At 46.4% G+C, this 26581-nt stretch overlaps 1 protein-coding gene across 5 annotated transcripts in view; it reads right to left on the reverse strand.

Annotated features, from left to right (window-relative positions):
- The window catches only part of PTPRG (protein tyrosine phosphatase receptor type G), a 701447-nt gene that overhangs the window by 95994 nt on the left and 578872 nt on the right, over nt 1-26581 (reverse strand). For 4 of the 5 annotated variants that reach the window (XM_072720550.1, XM_072720548.1, XM_072720549.1 and 1 more), the window contains exons 9-12: nt 13494-13678; nt 10252-10360; nt 4113-4162; nt 1541-2321 (exon numbers count right to left, since the gene is read on the reverse strand). In XM_072720550.1, coding sequence (XP_072576651.1) covers nt 1541-2321; nt 4113-4162; nt 10252-10360; nt 13494-13678 — 1125 coding nt within the window. The remainder of the gene's footprint in view (nt 1-1540; nt 2322-4112; nt 4163-10251; nt 10361-13493; nt 13679-26581) is intronic. The other variant, XM_072720551.1, reaches the window with a different exon arrangement.

The following is a 26581-nucleotide window of genomic DNA, read 5'->3' on the forward strand; positions in this document are numbered from 1 at the left end:
AATAATTCCTTCGCTCAGCTCCACAGGAGGGTACTCTACACCTTTCTCTAAAACCAAGACAAACTGAGCAACACCCATCGGAAACCCAAACTTCTAAAAAACGAGTCCATACCAGCTTTAAGGAGGAACGTAATTCAAAACATGAAAATTTATTCTAAGTTGTATCTTAACATACGAGATCTCAGCTTTAGATGAATTTTAATGTTTACAAGTGCAAAAGCAAATAAATATTTACCAGTTGCTTTTTTTTTTTGCACTCTTATAACTCCACAACAGCTTAGATGCAAAAAAAATTGTTGCTAAACATCTTGTAGTCTGGCAAAAAGAAGAATTTCTTATTAAGAAAACCCCTCACAACAATAACAACCCCCTCATGCTCAAGGCTGCCTCGCAGAGACTCTCAGGATGGTTCGTTAGGATCTGAGCGCAGGATAGAGCAATGCGTCACTGTGGGTCAGGGTGATGGGGATCCCACCTCACGGCGGAGCCCAGACCAGCCATGCCCTGGTCTCACCATCCGTAGCATAGGCTGGGTGATTCATACAGCAAACGGGGCTCTGAGAGCGAGCCCTATTTCTTGGGCTAGGATGGAGGGCTAACACCAGCTCTCCCCACACTGCAGCTCCTCCTGCTTTTGGTTTCAAGGGGAAGGTCCCTTCCCCAGCCTGGCCCACGTTAGTCAGGACGGGTCCCTGCCCTCCTCATGATTCTCTTCAACAGGACCTTGCTTCTTTCCCATTACCATTCGCAGTCTTCAACTTTGGTTAGCCAGCGACTGGCCTGTTTGCTGCGCCGTGCCCTGCTTTCTGGCTTCCCCACCGGCAGGCCCTGAGCATCCTCATCACCGCGTCCTGTGGACGGTCAGCAAGCCTCAAGAGGCAGAGGCTGTGCCTCCCTGGGGCAGCACACGCCCGGCGCCTGGCACCAAGCAGGCAGGCCATAAACACAGGCGCTGCTCTGAGTAAGTGAATAAGGAATGAAATCTTAATGAATAAACTTAAGACTGATGCCTTTTTTCATTCATTGGCTTCATCACGTAGCTGGGTTTAAAGATTTTATTTATTTATCTAAGAGAGAGAGAAGAAGTGAGCAAGTACACAAGTAGGAGGAGGGCAGAGAGAGAGAGGGAGAAGCAGACTCCCCGCTGAGCAGGGAGCCGAACGCAGGACCTGATCCCAGAACCCTGGGATCACGACCTGAGCCAAAGACAGATCCTTAGCCGACAGAGCCACCCAGGCGTTCCTCATTGTGTAGTTTAAATCCTGGGAGTTATTCTGAGCTAAGTGGAATTTATCAGGAAACATATATCCCAGTGGGCCTTATTTGAGCAACAAGAGAGGAGGTCATTCTTATTAGGATAAAATAGGGACACACAGACACACACACACACACCTTTTATGCCAGGGACATACACTATTTTAGGAACACGAAGCCCTTCCCAGAGCTTCATCTTCCATCCCATTTTTTTCTTTTTTTCTTTGTAAAAGAGTGAGGCTGCCCCCAGCAGCGTGGAGCCTCAAATGAGGACCGGGCCTCTTACCTGGATTCACGGTGATGAACTTGCTATCCTCGGAAAATCGGTCCCCTCGGGACATGGGCCTTTTCGACGGCATCTGGGGCCTCCTGGGATCACTCCCTTCGAAGCGCTCGTCTGTGGCCGTGGGGGGCACTTGGGTGGAGGGGACCGAGCCGGAGGCCGGGCCAGGGCGGGCATCCCTCACGTCGTCAGCGGGCCGGCCGGTGGGGACGCCGGGGAGGTCCTGCCCGGGCCCGGGCAGCGTCTGAGGCCCGCCCGCCTCGGCGGTGCTGCTGGGGGACGAGGGCGTGGGGCTGGCCTCGTCCTGCCGGGGCTCCTGGGCGGCGTGGGGCACCCCGCTCTTCTTCTTCTCCGAGTCCTTCTCCCCCTCGTCCTCGTGCTCCCGCTCCCCGTCCTCGCTCTCGCTCTTCTCATCCTTCTCCCCCTCCTCGGCGCCCTCGCCGTCCCTGGTGGGGGCCGAGTCGCCGTCGGGGCCCGGGGAGGCCACGGCCTCGGTGGTGGCCAGCACGGGCCTGACGGCCTGCTTGCTGGCGGGGGCGGCCGTGGGCAGGCGGGTGGGCCACACGGTGCTGGGGAAGGAGGGGATGCCACCGCCGCTGAAGCCCAGGCCGGCGAGGAGCGTGCTGGTGACCACCGAGGCCACGGTGGCCTGGCTGCCGCTGGACGACGGGCCCATCCCGGTGGCCATGGAGACGAAGGAGAAGGGGATGCCGGAGGATGTCCAGGTGGACGACCCCGAGCTGATGGGGGCCATGTCGGCCGAAGAGGCAGGAGACGCCGTGGGCTTCAGAGGGTCACCCGGGGCGGGGGGACAGGGAGGGGACAGAAGAGAAAGCGGCGTCAGTCACCAGGACTGGGAGGGAGGCCCTGCTTAGGACCCTTGATGGGTCTCACTCATCTTTTACCTTCCCCACAGGGTTTCTCAGAGCGTGCTGCCAAAGAGGACACTGGTCATCCGTGGATGGCCACCGCTGGCCTTAATGGTTTTACAACTACTTGGAGTGCATTAAAAAATGTAACTAGCCTATCAAACCCAAGTTTTCACCAGTATGGCTTAAGAGGAAGCCAAGTGGCCAAAAAAGTAAGTGCCATGAAGTTTGGTGTAAAAGCAAACATCAACTAAGTAGTAAGGTGGCAACATCGGGCGGTCGTTTGATCCTGGGGTGACAGCGGAAGAGACAGGAGCCTTGCGTTCTCATATCCCAGGGGCCCTCGAGGAGAACACACAGCAGTTAGGTCTAGAAAAGCCCTCCAGGCATGTGGCCACCCACATCTGCAGCGGCACGGTCAGAAGCAGGAGCCACGCTCAACACTGTGTGCTTTAGGGCCCCGCTACAACCTTGCATCTTCGAGGTGGGCCCTTTACAACCTCTGCAGCTTCTGGAGTCTCTGGGTCCATCCACGGCAAAAATCTATGCCCAGGTACATGGCAACAGGAAGGGTTCCATTTCACAAGTGCCAACTAGCTGCCAGGGCTTTCCACCCGAGCCAGGAGGCACACAGGATCGTCACCCCATTTTACAAGTCAGAAAACCAAGGCACAGAGATGTTAAAGGCTAGAGGGAGGGCTGCCTATGTTCGAGCCTCAGCCCATTCTTTCCACCACACTAAACTGGGGCTGACCAAGGGGTACCTTGGGGAAAACAAGAAATGTTGCTCTAAGTCATCCATTTCATTTTAAAGAATCCAATAAATTCTATCAGAATCCAGAATTCTATTCCATCATTTCTAGAGTTCAAAGCAACACAGCCAGAACAACTTTGATTTCATAACGTCATCACCATATTTTAGTTAGGAAACTTTGCAGTTTAAGGATGGTCAAGTTAGCAAATGTTAGGTTCTGAAGCTGGTTAACAATATGGCGAATACCAAATAAAATAAGGCACCCCCCCCCCCAAAAATAAATAAGGCACCCAAGACAGAGAAGTCAGATGGTCTGGCTTGAGTTGACGACCTCCTCTCTGGGGATGCTGAGTATGTTACTCAGTTTCCTCATCTGTAAAATGGAAACAATGCTAACACTGATCTCCTGGGATGCTTCAAGGAGTAAATAAAATAATAAAATAATCTGTGCCAAAAGTCCAGGAAATGCTGGTACATTTTAAGCTGCTACTGTTATCACCAACACTGTGATTGATATTATGATTGTTACACTAGAAATGGCAAATCACTTAGATATTAATTGAGGCCCCAGAAATATGCACATCCATGTAACCTGAAGAAATGACGACCTCTGAATTTTAGCATATGTCGGATGAGGGGCTCGGAGCAGATTTTTTGTACTCCTTTGACCTCCTACATTATAATGATCCCACAGACAAATAATTACAAATCTGGAGAGTTTTTATCTTGATAAGAATTATACAGTATAACACAGCTGCTTTAATTATGTTCCATAGGTTCTTTTCATGACCTTCTGAATTATAAACAGCGAGAAATGTAATTTTTTCTGTATTTTTCGCCCCTGGGTGAGCAGTTTAACAACATCATACTGCCACCTCGTGGTAACAGTTTTAACTGCACGTGAACTAACAACAGGCCATTGACAAATGAATTAGTACCATCTGCTACTTACCACTCCTGTTTTAACAATTCTGGTCCCTTGGAATATTCGAGTAGTATTAGCTGAGAAACAAAGAAATTACATTGTAAGCAACACACCTTTACTGTTAAGCTTTACATATAATTTCCACATGTCACAAGATACTATTTCTCTGCAGATTTTTTTCCCATTTAAAAATGTAAAACCTGGGCAGCCCGGGTGGCTCAGCAGTTTAGGGCCTGCCTTCAGCCCTGGGCGTGATCCTGGAGACCCAAGATCGAGTCCCACATCAGGCTCCCTGCATGGAGCCTGCTTCTCTCTCTGCCTGTGTCTCTGCCTCTCTCTCTCTGTGTGTCTCTCATGAATAAATAAATAAAATCTTAAAAAAAAAAAAAAGTAAAACCCTTCTTAGCTTGTGAATCATTAAAAAAAAAAAACCCTCTAAGAATGTTGTGTAGTTCATTGGCTCTTGTCTTAAGCTACCAGTTTAAATTTTTTTTTCTGTTTTGAAGTAAAATGTAAGTAAATATACAAATCTTAGGTGCATAGTCCAATTAACTTTCTCTGTAAACACCTGTGTGACTACCGCCCATACTGAAATACAGATGTTCTCTAGCACCTCAGCAGGTGTGCATGTGCCCCACTCAATACCCATCCCACCTTTCTGAAATGTAGCCACAATTCTGACATCTGCCAAAGTTTTGTCTATCTTTGAACTTCATATAAGTGGACTCATATTATTCCACTGTTCCTATTATCTTTTTAAAAAGTTGATTATTATTATTTTTAGTAATCTCTACACCCAATATGGGGCTCAAACACACCATTCTGAGCTCAAGAGTCACACACTCTTCTGAATGACCCAGCCAGGTGCCCCCCACTACTTATTATCTTTTTGTTTATAATTTTTCTTTTTTAAAAGATTTTATTTATTTATTCATGAGAGGCACAGATGGAGAGAGAGGCAGAGACACAGGCAGAGGGAGAAGCAGGCTCCATGCAGGGAGCCTGATGTGGGACTCGATCCCGGGTCTCCAGGATCAGGCCCTGGGCTGAAGGCAGCGCTAAACCGCTGAGCCACCCAGGCTACCCTTGTTTATTTTTTTACTACCTCCTAAAAATGTAAGAACTGTACAATGCTTTAACTCTATTTGCCTGCCTCACCTTTTGTGTACTGTCATTTTATTCTACTTAAGTTTTGAAGCCCTATAAGATATCGCCATCATTGCTTTAATTGGCCAAATTCTTATATGACCCCCATAATACTCGTTCTGGTGTTTGCTCCTTGCAGTTCTGTTTGGCCATGTGCTGTTAGTTCTGTAAACAGTTTAACTTTAAAAAGACGTTTAATTGTAGTAAAATGCACATAACGTAAAACTTACCATCCTAACCACTTTTTGCATAGTGTTAAATATATTTTCATTGTGCAACCAATCTCCAGCAATTTTTCTTATTTCAAAACTGAAACTCTGTACCCACTAAACAATAATCCCCATGTTCCCCTTTCTCCTAGCCCCTGGCAACTACCATTCTACTTGCTATTTCTACGTTTGACTACTCTAGATACTTCATGTAAAGCAGAATCATACATATTTGTCTTTTGGTGACTGGCTTATTTCATTTCACATGTCTGAGGTTCATCTATGCTGGACCCGTGTCAGGATTTCCTTCCTTTCCCAGGCTGAATAATATCCCATTGTATGAATATACCACATTTTGTTTATCTAGTCATTGTTGGTAGACATTTGAGTTGCTTCAGTATTGTGAATAATAGGAAACAGTATAATTAAAAAGAAAAACCCGCCAAACACACAAAAAATAGTACTGTTATATAAACTCAAGGTTTACTTCCTATATATATACATGGTGCTGAAAAATAAGCAAAAAAAAAAAAAATTTAAAAATGCTAAAATCAAAATAAATGTGTACTTGTTAAGATTTCACCTAAACCAGATGTGGCAAATGACTGATAGAATTTTTTGTTTGGCCTGCAAGATTTTTTAAAAACTGAATTTGTTGCAATAGCTTTCAATCTAAAACACACACACACACACACACACATAATTTCTTGCTTATCCTGAAAAATCCTCACACTCGGTAAAACTGAACTCTCCTTCCTGATGGGCCTGAGCATCCCTCATGTCCCTTCGGTATAGACGGAGGATCTCTACCTTCGCATGGATAACTCTCCTCTGCTCTGTACAGGCTCCCTTTGTGGCCCCAGGGGCACCCGGATCTTCAACCCCTGACCTAATGATACACTTCATTTTGCACAATTGGAAAGTCAGACGTGTAAAGAGATGGACATGGAGAGGAGACTCCTCTAGAAGTCAGTACAATCAGGTCAAACACAGCAGCCTGGGAAGCAAACAGCGCTTGCCAGGGACTAACTATAACCCCCAACCATCTTATGGTTGTTCCAGGATCGATACCGAGCTGCTTCCGAGAGGTGTACCCCCCTCCCTTTGTTAAGACAGGTCTCCCAGGAGATCTGCTTTACCTGCCCTTTACAAAGGGCTCTGATTAAGGCCAGCAACTAAACAGAACTCAGCACGTAGGCTTTTCATTGATGTTTGGCAATTTCCACCGGGTCAGTTCAAGCTGTGGTGACTAGGAAGGAAGTTTCTCCAGGGCCGTTCAGATCAGGAGCCCTTCACCTGGTGCCCATGGGCCCGATGGGGTTCAGGGACAAGAGGAAAAAAGGCACCTGTCTTCCCACCACCCTCTCATTGACATGTGGACTTCCTCCCACCATGAAAGCAGGCAACAAATCTCAGCCACACTAGTGGGACCTGTGACGCTGTCTCTGATCTAAGTCAGATATTTCTATGCTGCCTTGTAATTGTCATTGCTATCTTGAAGCATCATTTATGTTCACCACTACTCAGAAATCACAGTAGCCAACAGACCCACTGCTTGTCATTCAATGCTTTAATAATAAGAAAAAAAAGCATAGATGACTACATTCCAAATTTGTTTGTTTAAAATATTTTGACAACTGCATTTGGACATAATTGGTTCCCTTTTCTATGTATTATGCTTATTTATTTTAAGCCATGCTGAGAGGATCCGTTGGCTTCAGGCTGCCTGATGGGTCTGTGGCTCAGAGAGAAAGCTCAAGAACCATGATTTTCCATAAATACTGAGAACTGCAGACAGGCTTTGAACATGTAGCCATCAATCTTTTCATCCATTTTGTTGAGTTACTGGGGGTAGAGGGTAATATTTACTCTTTAGGGGTGGTCTGTTGCTGTGTATAAATGACTAGGCTTTGGAAAAAGAAATTCAGACCCTGCTTAGTAGACAAGTGATTTCTTTGCAAGTTACTTGACTACACAGATAATCATTTCTCCATCTGTAAAATACTACGTACATTACAAGCTGCCATGGGGTCAGATGACATTAACTTATGGGAAAATGCTCTGTAACTGTGAGCCATTCTACAGATTCCTCTTGCTATTATTACTGTTATTATATTTACCACATTGAGGCAAATATGCAACATTTATTATGTTATACAGAACATAAACAGTGTTATATTTACTATAATGTAAAGAGTCCACATGGCTTCCCCATGCTCCCAAACCAGATGTGAATTTCATCACTGGGAAACCCAATTATTCTGAACAAGGCTTCTCTGAAATTTTCTAAGCTTTGTTCCTTTCCCTTTAAAGACTTAAGTCCTAATGGTTGATCAGTTTTGTATATTGGGCCCTACTGTGCCAAAATGCACACTTGGCTCCCAGTAAGAGGTGTACACTGCCTGCTGGATGCTGTAGGGAAGATGCTAAAAGCCACCACAGGGAGAGCTCATGGAAGATCCATGCCCCTATGTGAACATACAGGGACAGACACCAATATATAAAACAAGTAAACTCGTGTCCACCTCTGAACAAAGTGAGTCCGTAGACAAAGGAGACACTGGCCATTTCCAAAAAGTCTCTGTGATCAGACATTTTAAATATTCTATGTTTGGAATTTATAGCTGACAAGGCCTTTTTGAATTACATTACATTACAAACATTTAATTTTTCAAAGTCCACGCAGAAGCCAGCAAGCTCAGTGGCCTATTAATCAGGAAAGTCAGTTCTGCAGTTTCTAGGTTCTTGGTTGGAGCACATGGGAGGCCTAATCATGATTTATGTGTCCAAAGTTCCAAGGGCCCCGGCCTCAGCCAGCTCCCACTGTGGCCTCCCATTCTCTCTCTCTCTCCTAGGGCCTGCACAGACCCGGCTTCGGCCCGTGGACCCTCCTCAACATAGAGCCGCCAAGACACTCAGGGCACAGGTGGACACGGTGAGTGTGATTTATGTGTGAAAAAAAATACAGCCATGCTCATTTTCAATTAGTTTAAATGGAAGGGTGACATAATGTGAACATTAGCAAAGAATATTTAAAGGCCAAATTATAAAGCTAGAAAGGGTCCATTCAGGGAATCTAAGGCTGGCTTTACCGCGTGTCATTTCACGAGGTCCCTATGAGGTCGATACTGTCAATACTACCACTTTGCAGACTGTGACACTGTTGCTTGGAGAAGCTAATAAACATTCTCAGAGTCCCAAAAACAGTGAGTGGCAGTAGGACTCAAACTTGGGGCCTTCATTGCTGGGCCTCGGTTCTTGACTGGCACTTCTTATATTTTTTTTTTTTTTAAGATTTTATTTATTTATTCATGAGAGACAGAGAGAGAGAGAGAGAGACAGAGAGAGAGAGAGAGGCAGAGACACAGGCAGAGGGAGAAGCAGGCTCCATGCAGGGAGCCTGACGTGGGACTCGATCTGGGGTCTCCAGGATCAGGCCCTGGGCTGAAGGCAGAGTAAACCGCTGAGCCACCCAGGCTGCCCCTCGACTGGCACTTCTGTCTTCACTGTGCGGGCCAATTACCTGGGCCATCTGGTTAGGACTCAGATTCCTGGCCCTACCTGCAGAGGTTCAGAGATAATTGTTCTCGGAGGGGCCCAGGTATGTGGGCTTTATGGGGCCCCTGAAATGGTATGCAAAATTCTGGCATTTTCTATGGAAAAGGTCCAAAGGCCTCATCATATCCATGACTCAAAAAGATTAAGGACCACTGGCTTGGTGTGTAGGTTTCTCTGAAATTGGGGGTGCCGGAACTGAAGGACCTTATCAGAGGGGACCTCAGGCTGGCAGAGCAAGGCCCAATGCCCTGGTCCCTCCCTCCATGCTGGTCTTGGTGCATGTCATCAAGTCAGCAAACCATGGCTCATAGCCTGGCTGCCTATTTTTGTGAATAATATTTCAGTGGAATCAGGGCTGTGATTAGGTTGGGGCAAGTAAGACAACATGGATCCTATATTCATTTAGAATTTGGGTATTTTGTCTACCAACTTTTTGCACTGATTTTACTTCTAAAAAAAATTTCATTAAAATATAACATATCGGGATCCCTGGGTTGTTTAGCGGTTTGGAACCTGCCTTCGGCCCAGGGCGTGATCCTGGAGTCCCAGGATTGAATCCCACATTGGGCTCCCTGCATGGAGCCTGCTTCTCCCTCTGCCTGTGTCTCTGCCTCTCTCTCTGTCTGTCTCTCATGAATAAATAAATAAAATCTTTAAAAATATATATAACATATCTTGATTACTGAATTTTTTGGTGCTCTTTTAAATTTTGCACCAGGGGAAATGCCTCTCTGGCCTTACCCTAGTCCTGGCCATGGAACTTTCTACTAGACTCTCTAGCAGTAGGTATATGCATCTATTTCTCAAGAAGCTCAAGGATCCTGCAAGCAGGAGCTTATTTGTGTGGCTTGCAAGCCAGAAGAGTGTGCTGTACATTTGGGCTCTAGTTCTTAAGAGACTAGCAAAGTGAGTGAGGCTGGAAATCCAAAGACAATATTCTACAACATAAGTAGGACGTGATTTTTGTAATGACAGTGTTAGACAAATACTTGGTTTCCCATCGTTGGAAAAATATCAATAGTCAAAAAAATAATCAACACTTCGCTCTTCTTCTGGCCTATGAAACCCCCAACCTAAAAGATAGACCTAAATTCCTGAGGCATTTCAGGTGTGATTTAAAACCCCACACTGATTCTTAGGCCAGGTTTATTTTCTTTTGTCCAATCACCTTCACAGGAAAAAAAAAAGATAAAGCCTAGGAAAGGAAGAGCACAGGGGCACGGGGGGCCAGAGAAGAAAGGAACCGGCCTTACCTTGAAAGAGCATCGTCTGGCTGAAGTCACTGCGCATGTCGTTCTGACACACGGCCTGGACACGGAACAGGTAAAGGCTATCAGGTGACACGTGGCTAATGGTGGCTTTCTGTAGGTGGAGAATGAAAAGGCAGTGAGTGGGTTTTGAAGGCCAGTGCACGCTTTACCTTCTAAACTCAAACCTAAGATAATGTGAAGTATTCCTTTCAGGTTCCAGGGTCCCACGGCAAAGCCTGACAGATATGATGCTTCCCTAATGACCAAAGGCTCGCTTTGAAAGGAAAGAAAGTTCAGAAATAGCTGGCTGCGAATCTGTTTTCAACACAGACACGTGCAGGATAACAGTCGCAGCAAAATCCATCTTGACTGTGGCTTGGAACGTGTCTCTAGCCTTCTTTATGCTCACAAGGCTTGGTCTTCTTCCGTAACTACTATACCTTTCCTATAAACTATAATTATCAAGTATATTGAATTTTCAGAACCATGCAGAGTTTTTAATATCAATGACAAAGTCTTGGTGTGTGGGTTTCTTTGCACTTCGAAGGCCTCGCTATACCTCGACTGATGGAGAATAGGGGGCATGATGCCAGAAGAGATCACCTGACTAGTGACCAGATGCCATGAGGTTTTCCTTTGTTACCCCTCACTAGCTGGGTGATTCCAAGTCAGTTGCTCAATGCCTTTCAGCCTCGGCTTCAACTGTTAAATGAAAAGAGTAGTGGCGACCTCACAGGGTTATTGTAAATGCTCTGTAACACAGGCCATGCAAAGCTTGTTCACAGGTATTCCACACCAGACAACAGAAAGAATGTCCCTGGTCTAACATAGAGGTCACTACAGGCCAAATCCAGTCCACGGTTTCTATAAATAAAGTTTTATTAGCACACAGATACACCCCATTCATTTACATGTTTGTTGTCCGTGGCAGTTTTTACCCCACAATGGCAGAGTTGAGTAGCTGCCGTAAAGACTTATGGCCTCCAAAGCCCCCAGATTTTGCTATCTGGCTCTTTCTAGAAAATGTTTGTCAATCCCTAGTCAGGCGTCACCAGCCAAATCCAGATCCGCACTCCTCAAAACTTTATTCCAAGAGCCTCTGAAAATGAGAAAATGGAAAATACCTAGAAAGCAGGCAGTCCTTACTTCCTGAAACAACACACAACAAAAGCAACTGATTTTCAAAGACCTCCTAATGATGAAACGTCTATTCTGGGCCAAGTATGGAAAACAGCTCTGGGAACTTAACCACTGAGTGGGTTCCCCCCCCCCCCCCGACATGGTCAATGAAATACTTTGAACAGGTGTGCAAATGTGCAAATGTGTGCAAATGTGACTGGCTACACCTGCTGCCGTTGCCTCACGATGGCTTCCTGGGGACGGCACTGGGTTGGAGTCAAGTTACTTCACTCGAAGATGCATTTCTTTCTTTTGGAAAAGGCAGACAGTAACACCTGCCCCACAGGTGTGCAGGGAGGCCATGAAAGAAGGATGCCAACTGGAAAATGCTTCACGAATTTAGTTAAGTGTTACTTTTTTTTTTTTTTTAAGTGTTACTTTTAGATTGTGCCATGGTCACCGTAAGTTAGAGAGCACTTTGTTGCCACTAAGTCAGCACTCCTGACTTCTTGAGGAATTAAGGAAATTCATTCTGTGTGTCTCCAAAGAAAATAGCCACCCTTAGAAAATTCTGATAAAAAGGAACTTGCTGTCAAAGCATGTTTTTCCCTCCATCTTTCCCTTTCTCTGAAACCAATTTATGCCTCATGCTCTAAACCTCTGACCCCTGCTCTGTCTTCGTTAGGAGCAAAATCTTTGCGCCATCTATGCAGGGGTTTATTAGAATTCACTCCCAGCTGCTATCTATTTATCTTTGTGTGTTTAATTATTTTCCACTTAGAACAAGAAACCGCAGAAGCACCTAGACAGTTTCTGCTGATTAACGCAAGTCATCTTTACTCCAGAAAGAGAAAAATCCCTTATGGACTTCCAGTAGTGACGAGAGAAAGGTTAAAACACATCATAACCTTGGGTGCCTTTCAATAGATTTCTCTCTGATTTCATGAAGCTCATCATTCCCTAATGTGACCCAGATAACAATGTCTAGTGGGGAAATTGAAAATATAAATGGAAATGAAGTAAAAGAATCTTCATCTAAAAGAATATGAAAAGTATTATTCTATAACTGATTGAATGGGCCCTGGGGACTCTGTATTGGGAACGAAAAAAAGTGATAACCGTCATTAAGAACCCCACTTGGTGCTACTGCATTTTTCATGTGCACATACAATTATGGTTTCATTATACCAGAGTCTTTTTTTTTTTTTTTTGATTAACAATAAGTGCAAGACTTTCAAGCCCAAATGTGTCACTTTGAGTTTCTATGCAAAGACTTCAGGCCTCATGGTTTTGGGGAGCGTGTGCTTTCCCAGCAGAGAAGACAGCATTTGCAAACATCTGTTCTGAAGGGCCCTGTTGGGTCCTGGCCACTAAACATTTACATAAATGTTCACATGAGAAGTTACGCTGGGTGTGGTCAGTTCAAAGTGAGGTCAGATATTACAGTGTCGGGAGTCTGAGAACACAGGTTCAAAAACCACATGGTCGCAGGCGTCCAGCATCAAATGGTCACGTGTAAGGCTGATCGAATGTGAGAGAGGGAGTGGTGGGGACAGTGGACAGCTGCCTGGTGAAGGTGACCATAGTACCAGCAAGGGAAGAGGAGGAGGAGGAGGAGGAAGAAGAGGAGGAGGAGGAGGAGGAAGAAGAGGAGGAGGAAGGGCAATTACCGTAATAATAGCCTGCATTTATCGAGCACTTACTATGTGCCAGGACCAGCCGTGTACTGGCACACCTCATTTAATATTTACAATTATCAGAGCCACTAAAAGGGGCTGACTGGGAGCTTTCTGTTGCGGTTAGTTGTTTTTATAATGAAGGAACAAGCAGTCCATTGCAAAAAGCCTGATTACAAAGAAATTACCTTGCTTCTCCTGGAGGTGTCCTTCGGAAGCAAGTGTGAGGGTGGATGGGAGCCCAGGTGGACTCTGGCCACGACTCCCGTGCAGGCAGCCCCTGCACCTAGGAGCACAGCCCCGGGGGTGGTGGCCACACCCCACACCCCATGGGCAGTGAGCAGCTGGGAGATACACATGAGGTGCACTGCGCGGTGCCCAGCAAAGAGACCTGCAGGGACCCCTCTCCTAACTGCAAGGGGGGCTCTGAACACAACCGGGAGGCTTTACCAAGTCCTTGTCGCTGTCCTTTGTGAACGTCTTCTCCTTCTCATCCTCGTTCTTGGTCCAGCTGTAGGAGATCATGTAGTTCATGATGGGTGGGTGGTAGATGGTCTCCGGCCGGCTCCAGGACACCTGCAGCGCCGTCTGGTTCAGGGGCTGTACTTTCATGTGGATGGGTGGGGAGCTGCAGACTGGAGACAACACACGGCCACGCTCAGGGGCTCTGCGGACAGCACACGAGGCCCCCCCGCTGCCCCTGGGGCCTCCAACATCCCAGCCCCGAAAACCTAGTATGTCTGTACACTTGCCACCGAGGTTCACCTGCTGCGAATCTTTTGTGCCTCTGTGTTCTCCCCCACCCCTCTCTCTCACACACACAAATGCACACACGTGCACACATACACACACATATATGCATGCACACATGCACACGCACGGTTGTTTTCCTGCTAAATCACTGAGAGCAAGTTGTACAAACATGCTGACTCTTCACTCCTTCCTACTCAGGCCTGTGGCTCCTCAGAATAAGGTCGTTCTCTTATACAACCGCACTGGACTACACATTTGCATCCCCCTCTCCGAATTCATTTGCTGAAACCTAGTCTCTAAGGTCACAGTATTTGGAGGTGGGGCCTTGGGGAGGTCCTCATGGTGAAGGGGATTAGTGTTTTTATAAAAAAAACCCTGGAGAATCCCCTCACCCCTTTACCATGTGAGCAGACAGCTGTCTATGAACAGGACTCCAGCTCCCACTCAACAGAGGATCTGCTCATGCCTTATCTTGGACTCGCCGGCCTCCAGGACCGTGAGAAAAAAAAAAGATTTCTGTTGTTTATAAACTACCCAGGCTATGGTAGTTTGTGGTAGCAGGCTGAGCTAAGACAATAACCATAATAGCATTAGCATCCCTATGAAAATTAACATTAATTCAATAATATGATCTGAGGGGCAGCTGGGTGGCGCAGTGGGTTAAGTGTCCAACTGTGTTTTGGCTCAGGGCATGATCTTGGAGTCGTGAGATCAAGCCCCACGTTAGGCTCCCTGCTCAGCGGAGAGTCTGCTTGAGATTTCTCTCTCTCTCCATCTGCCTCTCCAGCTCCTACTCTCTCTCTCAAATAAATTAATAAATCTTTTAAAACATAATATTATCTGATATATAATCCATATTCAAACTTTCCTAATGGTGTGCAATGATTATTTCTAGCCATTCCCCCCTCCAGTCTCATGCTGTATTTAGTTGTCACAACACCTTAGCCTCTTTAAATCTATTACAGTCCCCTGGCTTTTTTCCATGGTGACTTTTTTGAAGAAGCCAGGCCACTTGACTTGTGGGGTATTCCAACACACTACAATTGTAGATGAAATTCTACTGTGGGGCAGCTCCGGTGGCCCAGCGGTTTAGCACCGCCTTCAGCCCAGGGTGTGATCCTGGAGACCCAGGATCGAGTCCCACATCAGCTTTCCTGCATGGAGTCTGCTTCTCCCTCTGCCTGTGTCTCTGCCTCTCTTTCTCTCTGTGAGTCTGTCATGAATAAATAAATAAAATCTTTAAAAAAAAAGAAATTTTACTGTGAATAGTTCAGAGTATGAACAAATACAATTTAAAATGAGACTTTAAATAATTTCAAAGCAAAGACACAAAAACAGGGATGATTTTCCTCTGGACCAGCAGTATCTCATGTAATGACCCTGACGTAGGGCATAAGGAAAAGCCAGGCAAATTCTCCTTTTCACTCCTTGTGACTGGCAGATTTGAAGGGACATGGTGGTTCTACATCTATCTACAGACAAGCTCATTCGAGGTTTGACACTGTCAAGCTGGCCTTTAAAAGTGTGACATTTTAGGCCTTCAAATGGGTTCTCTCCCAGTGGCTATCGTTCCTGCCTCCATGGGGCTTAGAGTCTACAGCAGGGTTTCTGAGCCTCAGCATTACTGACCATGGGTCAGACAATTCTTTGCTCTTGGTGGCTGTCATGTGCACTGCAAGGTGTTCAGCAGCATCCCTGATCTCTACTAGTAGCACTCCCTGCCCAAGTTACAACTAAAAGCGTCCTCACATGTCCCCTGAAAGGCCAGTTGCACCCAGCTGAAACCAGTGGTCTACAAGGGGAGATGGCGGTTCAGTCAGGAATGATGCATGAAGCTGGTATTACATACCCAGACAGCACAGATGGATGCGACGAGAGATAAGAGGTGTTTTCCAAGCATGTTATGGGAGGATCTGACTCAGGCTTTGGTAACAACTCCCTTGAGGAAGGCACATCTGCCTGAGAGCTGACAGGAGGTGGGATTCAAGGGAGGAAGGGAGGGCAGCTCGAGGAACTAGAGCAGGGACAGGGCCTGAGGGGCCAGAAGGAAGCCAGAAGGCCTGGATCCAGGCACAGAGAACAAGGCAAGAGCAAGCAGTGATGGGTGCAGCTGGAGTGAGAGGCCTCACACCCCAGATGCAAAGTCTGGTCTTGATCCTACAGGTACTGAGAAGCTGCTAGAAAGATCTGAACCAGAATATAAAAAATAGTGACAGGGAATAAAGGGGAAAGGAGAAAAAATGAATGGGAAATACCAGAAAGGGAGACAGAACATGAGAGACTCCTAACTCTGGGAAACGAACTAGGGGTGGGGGAAGGGGAGGTGGGTGGGGGGGTGGGGATAAGTGGGTGATGGGCACTGAGGGGGACACTTGATGGGATGAGCACTGGGTCTTATTCTATATGTTGGCAAATTGAACACCAATAAAAAATAAATTTACCAAAAAAAATATCTGAACCAGAGAATGATGCAAGAAGGTTTGCACTTTTCAAGATCCCTTGAGCTTCTACTTCGAGGTAGAAGGACCTGGAGAATGAGCAAGGAGTGAGAGAGGGAGGCACTGAAGAGGTGCTGCAGAGGGCCAGCCTTGCACACCAGGGAGAGGGTACGAGAACAGCAGGTTCTAGAGGAAACAGACGTAGAACTGAGGGGTGGGGGGATGTGCTGGACTACGAAGGGTGTGAGGGCGAAGTGAGGGCGGTGAGGACCACACTCAGGTTTTGGGCCCAGGAGGTGAGCAACAGTGGAGAACCTGAGTCAGGGGACCGTGGCTGGGCTTCGGCCTCTCCCAGAAGATCAATTATGTGGCAAGCAGCCTGCTGCGCACCAGTCGCCCGTATTTTCTCACCAAGGGCCCCAAGCCCAAGGCTGCTCAACGTAGCAGGAAGGCTTTCCTGCCAGGGAAGCACGGCCCCGCTCTAAGGACCCAACTGCTGGGGAAGAGGAGATTGGTTTTGACAGGGAAGCATCCTTTTGCTCTTCAACTGCCAAATCATGCTTCAGCCGCAGAGCTTCACTTTGTATGACTGAGACAGGAAGGAAGGCATAAATTAATGAGGCATTCCCACTGCCCCACAGAACCCCGGGAGGCATCGAGCTGCCCTGCCCACCGCACAAATGCCACCAGGGCAGAGACATCAAATGAGGAATCTGGAGGGAGGCTTCCAGCGAGCCGCTGGGGTGCAGGGACAGGATGAGGACACTAGGTGCCGCTAACATACCACTTTTAAATACCCCAACTTCAGTGGCTGGTGGTTTCTCCAGACCAAGCATGGGGTGGGGGTGTGGACAAGACTGGGAAAGATCTACACCCCATCTTTCTAGGTGCCAATAATGAACCAAGGAGATTCATACACTGGGAAGTTTCCATCCTTCACAATGATGACCCTTGTCAGAAATCCTGATTTCTACCTCTTTTCTCACCTCCTACCATACTCTTATTTAATCTCTCTTATTCTGAAGACATCACTCCTCTGCTCCAATTAGTGGTGAGCTGTAGGGGGATGCACATATCTCCAACAGTTACATCACAACCACATAAATAATTCTATCACCCACATGCGGATGCAACCATTCTTCTTATTTATTCTTTGAAATTAAAATAGCTGGATTTTTCTTTTGATTAAGATGATTCATGTTAATGTTTTTAAAAGGAAACCCAAGTAATACAAAAAAAGAAGAAAGCTAAAAAAAAAAAAAATCACCCAAGATCCCAGAATCTAGACTTGTTAACTTTCTGGAGATCTCATGTTCAGGTATCTCTTGATTCACAGGTAAAAGCACACACAGTTTGATGTACATGGGATATGCTTTTACATTATACTTGTTGCATTGTTGTGTTTTACCCAGCTAGTCATGAAAAAATTTGCTTGTCAATGAAGAAAGCTTGCTATCATTGTATTGAATGCACACAAAGAAGTACAGAACCCCACTGTCTCATGTACTAGAATATACATACAATTTAAAATCAAAGCCTTTTGTCTGAAACTAGCACTTAACTTTTTAAATGCTGAGATTATCATTTTGGAGACTCTGGGGATCATGTGACAACTAGGGAGAATTTTTGTCCAATGGGACCTTTGTAAAAAAAAAATTGTTTATTAGAATAGAATTGACATACGATGCTACATCGTTTCTATATAAGTACTAGAAAATACTGAGTGAAGCTCAGGAAAGAGCCAGGCCTCTAAGGAGCCCATCTATTCGGGTGGAAATTCAGTAACCGAGAGGTCTCCTGAGGTCCACACTTGCCCCAGACTACATACCGAGCACAGAGCCAGGGGGGTTGCAGGCTGAGGAGCCCCGACACCTCTCCATCTCTCTCCACCACCTCCCTGGGAGGGAGGGTTTTTCTGGGCCAGTATTTTTGGAGACAGTATTTGCAGAGTACTAGAAAGGCCCAGAACAGCACTGGCCAACTTTTTTGGTAAAGGGCCAGAGAGCAAATATTCTCAGCTTTTTGAACCCTACAGTCTCCACTGCAAATAGTGAACTCAAGCCTTTCAAGTGCAAAACCAGCTCAGGCAATATGTACAGCAATAAGCGAGAGTGTACTCCAATAAAACTTTATTCATGAACACAACATTCCTATTTCTTCTTCTTTTTTCTTTTTAGAAGGTTTTATTTATTTATCCATGAGAGACACAGAGAGAGGCAGAGACACAGGCAGAGGGAGAAGCAGGTTCCCTGCAGGCAGATGCTCAACCACTTAGCCACCCAGGCATCCCACCTTCCTATTTCATAGGATTCTCCTTTTTATTTTTACTTGCACAGCTACCATATAGATATCAAGTCATCTATATTAGTCGTTTTCTACTCGATTTATTTAAACCTAAAAATACAGTTCACACATGGATTTTCATGTGTTAGGAAATCTGATTTTTTTTTTAACTGTCTAAAATTTTTAAAAATTTCTTTCTAGCTCATGGTGGTAATAAAGGTTGTGGTCATGTTGGCTCATGGGTCAGTGGTCTGCTGATCTCTTATAGGGAAGATAAAAGGAGGCCAAACTTTTATTTGAAGGATGTTTACCACCCACATTTGCATTCTTAGCACTGAATTTTGCCCCACAACACAGCCTGACAGAGCTGAGACTCTTCCTAGCACTTTATACTATGTGGAATCATATTACTGACATCACTGATTATCTGCAATAAATAATCTACTTCCCCATTAGAATGGAAACTCCATGAGGCCGGTACCTTTTTTGTCTTGTCTGCCACATGATCCCTGGTGCTTACAGCAGAGCCTGGCACGAAGCAGGCCCTCAATAAATAGTGGCTGAATGAATGCCATGTTGAGTGGACAGAGTAAGTGCCTGATTCTCCTGGTGAAAAGGTCCTGTGTGTCATCACCCATCCCATGTCTCACAGTCCTCCACCCTTCTCTCTGGCCAGCAACACCCCCCTACCCTCAACTCAGCCTCCTTAAAGGTTTGGGTTCAGCCTCACACTTCTCCTCCACGGTCTCTGCACTCCCACCTCAACCTGCCCGTCACACATGTCCCCATCAGCATCCCATCTCTCTGTCCTGGTGACCTCTAGGGCAAGGACCACACCCTTCATCACTAGAGCCCCCAGTAGGGCCTCAGATTTCATTCAAACAACCAGGGAAGGTATTTTGCTCTTCAGTCAGGACCACTAATAAAGTTCATCTACGGAACCGGTGCCACATAATCTGTCCCCGGGGACACCTTTCGTGAGGGGATGTTTGCCAATCGGAAAAAATGTGCAGTCCACAAAGATGACAAAACTCCCAGTACGCTCAGTGCCTGCAGGAGGTGAAGTGACCAGATGCCCTCCAAACGACAGGCAAATAAGCAGACAGCACATTACTGAGCTCTGTATTTCCAAGTTTTGTTTGCTTTGTTCAGTGATGGAAACTCTCCAAAAAAACTCCTTAAAATTCAAAATATAAAACAGAGCATTAAGGAATTTTATGGAACAGTTTGGAAAGGCTGGTATAATAAAGCCTGGGCTTTGGGGCCAGACTCCTCCACACCTTTGTGTTCTCATCTATAAGATGGGTGCTGATACCTGGCAATATCCTCCTCACAGGGTTGGGGTGAGGCTCATAGAGAATAATGAGGCTGAACAAGAATCTGTGAGGCTCAGGCCCAGTGGCCAATACAGGGATAAGCTGCTGGGCCCACACAGTGTTTTAAAAATTGGCATATTTTACAGAGACTGCTGGATTTTTAAATTGGGCCTGCATCCAATGAAACAGCAAGGCAGCTTCCCCTTCAGAGTGACAGGTGGTGTGCTTACTTTTGCCACAGTCCCCACCACTCCCCATTGCCTCTACCCACACACTGCATCCACAGCTGCCTGGCCCCCATGGCCAACGGAGTTTCCCACCTGTCTAAAATGAGCAGCCAGGAGCACTCTCCTAGGCACACAACAGGTTGCCCAGTACCCTCGACAACAGACATGGCAAGCTGTACCTAACACACGGAGTGGGCCAGTCCTCTTTTACACAAAATTGAAGCCTTTTAACCATGCGGGAGGCACTGTACCTGGCTCTTTCAACAAATATTCCCCTGTGAGGTGCTTCTGACATCAGCCTTCCCCTTCTCAGGGGCCTGATTACGTTCTCACCGGTGTCTGATTGCTTTACACAGGCATCTCAGATGATGCTCGGTGCCAGCTCTGAGAATTTCTGCCTACATTCTGAACCACCTTTAATTATGATCCCAGACTTCGTTAAATAATGAAGAGGCTTCTAGCAGCGCACCCAAGGTCCTCTGATTCTAAATCAATGTCAAGGATATTTTCTCAGTGGTTCTTAGAAAATGCTAGTTCCCCCCCAGCCCCACCTCTACCCCTCTTCCTTTCTGGGTGTTAGATAAACTAATGTGACAGCCTCTGTTTCAACGTTGGTGGTAACTTACAAGTGCCTTAAACTACTGAAGGGCCTCCTCCCTGCACCCCTGCAGCCTGAGTTTCACACGGCAGGCAACAGGCTTTTTGCTGATCAGAAGTCAAAGGACAGCTGTGCTCAGACACAGCAACTTGGTGCAGATTCACTTTTCACAATGCTTTCGACAGAAGTCACGCTGCTGCCTGGAGCTGGGGGCCAGCGAGGGGGGGAAATCTGTGATGTCATCTACTGCACAGGGTGGTGTCCTGGGGACCTGCCTGGCAGAGAAAGCGGGCAATAAGCAGCACTATCTTCTCCTGGAGCAGAGGAGACCCACTCAGGTGGCACGGAGCCAGGGAGCCTCACTTGCCTTACACAGCTTAAGTGCCTGTCACTTCTTCATCTTCCCAGCTCAGCTCAAGAACCCTTGAAAATGGAGTCCTGTAGGGGAAATTTCCAAAGAAATGGCCTCAGGGAAGGATTTTTCTTTGTGAAGGGTTGAATCAAAGAGTCCTAGGTAAACATGAAATCCCCCAAAGCAGAGCATATAGGACTTCAAACCTGGAATCCCCATGCCCTGGGGTGTCCCCTCCCTCACGCCCCCCCTTGCCCAAGAGCTCACAAAAGGGAAGCAGCACAGTGACAGGGCCAGAATTGGGAAGGATGAAATCAAACGATGCTAGGCCTCAGCTCTGGGATTTTTGGTTTATATGACATCTGACTAATGTCCATTTGGAGCTGCCAGCTGCCAAGCACATGCCGAGGGCCAGGCTCCATGCACTCATCTAGATAATCCATGCACGCATACTAAATCCAAGAGGTAGGTTCAATTATTCTCCCCATTAAAGGTGATGAGGACATGGGGTTCGGAGAGCTCAAGTCATAGGGCTGGGCCAATCACTTGGAGAGAGAGAAAGGTTCAGAACTAGAACCGAAGCCATTGGACTCAAAACCAGAGTGGGTGGTGGGAGAGCCATGGGAAGGTCATGAGCCTTCTATTCACACACCTCCTCCATCGATTCTCCTATCTACAAGATGGTAACATGAGTGTCAGGAGTGTGACTCAAAGGATTCAAAGGCGAGCGCCGTCCCACACAGGTACTATGTGTCACTACGGCAGCCCCCTTCTGCACTCGGCCTTCCCCATCCTCTCCGTTCTCAACGACAGAGGAGACTGTAAGGTCTCTTGACAATTTCCAGAGCAACCTCCAAATCCTTCAAAGCCCTGGATGGATGAAGCCCTATCACCATTCTCCCTATCAGAAATGCAGTCTATGTTTGTGGTCCCTCAAACCATCACAGGGACACTGGGAGTATATGGGGCAGTGCAGGGCGCCCACCCCCAAGGCCTTTACCCTGTGTCATTCCATGCTGATGCTGCAATAGTAACAAGTCCTATCTGATGAGCCTGGCTCTAGGCTGAGTTAGTGCATTTCATGAACCATGCCATGAAATCCTCTCTGTAATTCTATTGGGCTCCTGGTTCCATCAGGATCCCTGTTTTAGAGTCAGAGACCCAGGAGGCTCATTCATTCCCTTTTTCACTTTGGAGGCAGCCTGCTTTGGTTCTGGACATACCAGCTGTATGGTCTTAGATAAAGCATGGGTATAACTTTCAAGATAAATGTACAAAATGCACGAGCACATTCTGACCGATGTATAGGAAGTGTGCTGTAAAGAATCGCTATTTTAAATACTTATTGAGCACCTATTATGTACCAGGACGCCAACTGGGAACTAGCTGAACACAACTTGACATGGTCCTTGACCTCCTAGAAATTATAGCCCAGAGAGAGAAATATACCAACCACTTAACTCCTCTAAAATAGAGCTATTGAATGTAGGGCTTCTTTGGGGTTTTAGATAGAATCCATGGAAATCTGTGCACATGGATGAGAAAAAAAATACACTTTTATTTTCAGTGATGTCTAACTAAAATTCATCATTGCCTTACATTTCAAATGCTTGCAACAAAGTGCAGTAGTAGTAATTAGCAGGACCTATGAGACATCAGCAAAAGAAATCACAGATATATTCCTGTTAGATTACAGTTGTTGCCAAGATCTCAAATTTTCCTTCATGCTCATTATTATTTCAAAATTACAATGGTTATTAGACCTGCTGCTAGATTTTATAATTTAATGCCTTCATCAAGAAGCAGATAAATTACTATATTACAATTAAAATTTTTTCTGATAATATCTGAGGATAATTGGCTTCCTTGGTAATCTATTTTACTTTATTTAATGCATCCAAAGACCATCAATATGAGAAGTCTATGGGATTCACCAGATGGCTGCAGGGGTCCATGGCATCCAAACTGTTAAATATTCCCAGCATTAAGGGTTATGTAATTACAAAATTATTACAGTTATTCTGTATAAAACATTTCCCCCCCCCCCCCCAAAAAATGATTTTTTAAATAAATTTATTTGAGAGAGTGAATGGGAGAAAGAGCACGAGCAGGGGGAGAGTTAGAAGAAGAGGGAGAAGCAGACATCCTGCTGGGCAGGGAGCTTGACAACAGGCTCGATCCCAGGATGCTAAGGTCATGATCTGAACTGAAGAGATGCTTAACCAACTAAGCCACCCAGGTGCCCCTGTAGGAAGGTTTAATATGGGACCCTGACCCAGGTTTGGGAGATTGGTAGGGAAAGATTTACTGAGCAGAGTGATGTTTGAACTGACATCTGAAAAAGAGTAAGGCTTATGAAGTGAACAGGAAGGAAGAAGGCTTAGCTTGTCCAATAGAAAAAAACCCAGCTTGTACAAAAGCCCTGCTACTGAAAAGTGGAAAGAAAATTAGTGTGGCTGGCAAGCAGAGAATGAGAAAGGGTCGCTAACAGAATTCACCCCTGGGTGGGTCTTACTGAAGGCTGGACTTGGCCGGACAGCCACCGTCTCATGATGGGAGAGACTCTGGTGCATGGTGGCCCCACGTTCTGTCAAGCACAAGGATGACTGTTTAAACCTATGGTGTCTTAAGTAATGCAAACAGTATCCGGTGATGGGATAGCCAAAAACCTATACGTTCATCTCTGCCCGGGTTCCTGGGCCCAGGGTTCCTAAAACTCTTGAAATTTTCTAAGCAATAAGAGCACTAGGAGCATTTCTTGTTCTAATGTTTATTTCTGATCACATCCCTGACACAGGGCTCCTGAAACTCCTATAAATCTCTAAGTGATAACAGGCTCCTAACTCCCAAGGGACAGAAACACCTACACTGGGGACCCTCGCAGACCTTGTCCTATGTACCTCTTCATCTGAATCATTTATCCCTGATCATATGCTCTAACAAATTGGTGAGCGTAATTATGTGTTTCCCCAAGTGAGGCACTCCAGCAGATTAATCAAACATGAAGGGGGGGGGGGTGGGAGCCTCTGATTTGTAGCCAAGTTGGACAGAAGTTTTTGGTAATCTGGGGACCTACTACTTGTGACTGGCATCTTATGTGGGGTGGACACAATCTTTTGGTACTGAGCCCTGAATCTGTGGGATCTGACGCTCCATCTCCAGGGAGATAGTAGCAGAACTGAGTTAAGTTTGTGGGACATCCAGCTGGTGTCACAGTACTGCTAGGTGGGGACCCCTCCCCCCCATCTGGTAACCAGAAGGGCCAAAAAGCAAGATGTTCCATAGTATAAAAGTAGGGACACACACACAGGAGATGGAGAACTGGGGTTTTCCAATACAGGAGGGAGAACTGTAAGTCTTTCTCATCTATCTGTGAATTTTTTTTTCCTACACTACACAATGGCATCCCCTCCATTCCCATGAACCATGGTGTGCAAGTCAGTTTCTCAGTCAACAACTGAGGATTAGATGCTCTGTGTGGCAATTCACCATGGAAGACAGCAAATCTGAAAGCATTCTTATCCTATCCGCTATCTCTGCTATGCGGGTAACAGAGCCACAGGCACGAAATACAGTAGCAGTAGCAGCAGCAGCAGCAGCAGCAGCAGCAGCCACCAGTGTCCAGGAAGGCTGAAGCAGAAATTCAACTCTCTAGCCCTCCAAGCATGTGGGTTTGACTTTCCCACATTATACTATTACTGATGTCTCCTACCTCCTTGGAGGGGTTTGTGTGTATGTGTGTGTGTGTGTGTGTGTGTGTGTGTGTGTGTGTGTGTGTGAGATATCCCTCTTCCTCTGAGAGTTAAAGGCCATGGGAGTTGTCCATGTCCTGTGCAGGAAAAAGCATTGTTCAGCCTGGCGCTAAGGGAGGTGGTGAAGTTCAGAATGATGCATGTTCTCAGCTCCACTTGACGACAGCTGCTTCTCACAGGGCGGTAGACTGGACTCCATGTACTGTAGGGCCCCCCTTCCCTCCCTTTCAGGTTGAAGATGCTGTGATTTCCTGCCACCAGGGCAAAGTGGACCTAGCCCACTTTAAATGAGCACAGCATCCTTTCCAGAAATACCACTTGACTTCTACCCTTCTCCTTCTGCCTTGCTCTGGTCACAGGCTCCAAATGGAGGTCTGAGCCAGATACCAGGGTGCAGGTCTAGTGTTGGAGCTGCGTTTTCTCTGGCTGAGTCTCCTATTTCCTACCACTGAAAGGATGTGATGGTCTTCTTGATGACAAGGAAATGCCTGGGCCACCTAGAGTTTTATAGCTGCCTTTAGCGATGTGAGACTTTTTATTTAAAAATCACCCAAGATCTAAGATCCCATGAGCTGCCTTTGTAAGTGATCCCAATAGCCACATCAAGAGATCAACTAATGACCCACACTGATAGGGTTAGTCATTGATTCCAGATGATTATGATCCAGTAGGTAGGATCCCTTTGTTTCAATTTGGTCCCTATATAAAATTTTTTCTCTTACAGATATCCCCAACACTGGGTATCAGATTTGAAAGGACAGTCCTGGCTTCTGCACAACAGTCCCCTTGTTAGCTTTAAATCTCCTGACTTCTCCTTGGTATCTTCCTATTATTTGATCTCAGTGTGGCTCAGAGTATGTACTCCGCTGTTTGGATTACAACCTTGTTTTGACCTCCAGATGGGCATCTGCACTAAGTGGCCCTTTTGTTAGGATGGTCCTCAATGAGATGGTTCCAGGGTCTCTTGTTCCCTGGGGACTGGCCTCAAGTAGCCACTCCTGGGCCTGGCCAAGAGGACCCTAGGGGAGAGAGAACAGGGAGCTTACTGCTTGCAAGGAGACACCAGGCTTTGAATGGGTCTCACCCCTGGTGGACCCAGGTGGCAATTACCTTTTCAGCACACAAGGAGGACCAAGCCCCCTTGGTCTCTGACATATGGATTCACACGCCCTGAGGAGACTGAGCTTCTGGCTGGTTGCTGGAATTCAGGTTTTAAGTGGTTAGTTCATTCCTCACTGAAAAGGCTCATCTCTTCTGGGAAGGCTTTGCTAGTGGCAGCCCATGAGCAGAGAAACTGCAAGGCTCCTCGCAGTCGCTGATACCTATTAACGTTTAGTGTCAGACGTGTAGACAGCACCTTTTCAACACAGGCAAAGGTTTGAAATGGGGCAGCCAAGATGTTCATTTCAAATACTCAGACCTTTGCTTTGGAATCATGAGACCATTGATAAGAGGACTCAACAGTGAAGCCTGTAGCCACAAGGACTATTGGCTGGCCGGGAAGGCAAGAGAAAAAAATGCCTCCAGAGGACTCAACACAAGCTCCCACTACTGTGCCTTTACAGATGGGTCTTTGATTATCAGGCTCCAGGAACGGGGGAGGTGACAGGTTTTTTAGGTGGGAGAAAGCCCAGGGTTCTGCGCCTTCCTCGTACCTGAAGAAAACCAGCCTCAACTAGCACGTGTTTGTTTGAGGTATAATCAGTGGGAAGAATGGCGAAGGTAAATAGTCTGTCTCCCAGCCCCATTCCTCCTGTGACTCCACGGAGATGCACGTGAACATCTCAGAGCCTCATGCTTCACGGGCCGTGAATGCTGG

Source organism: Vulpes vulpes, chromosome 9 (assembly GCF_048418805.1).
Source record: "Vulpes vulpes isolate BD-2025 chromosome 9, VulVul3, whole genome shotgun sequence".
NCBI lineage: Eukaryota > Metazoa > Chordata > Mammalia > Carnivora > Canidae > Vulpes > Vulpes vulpes.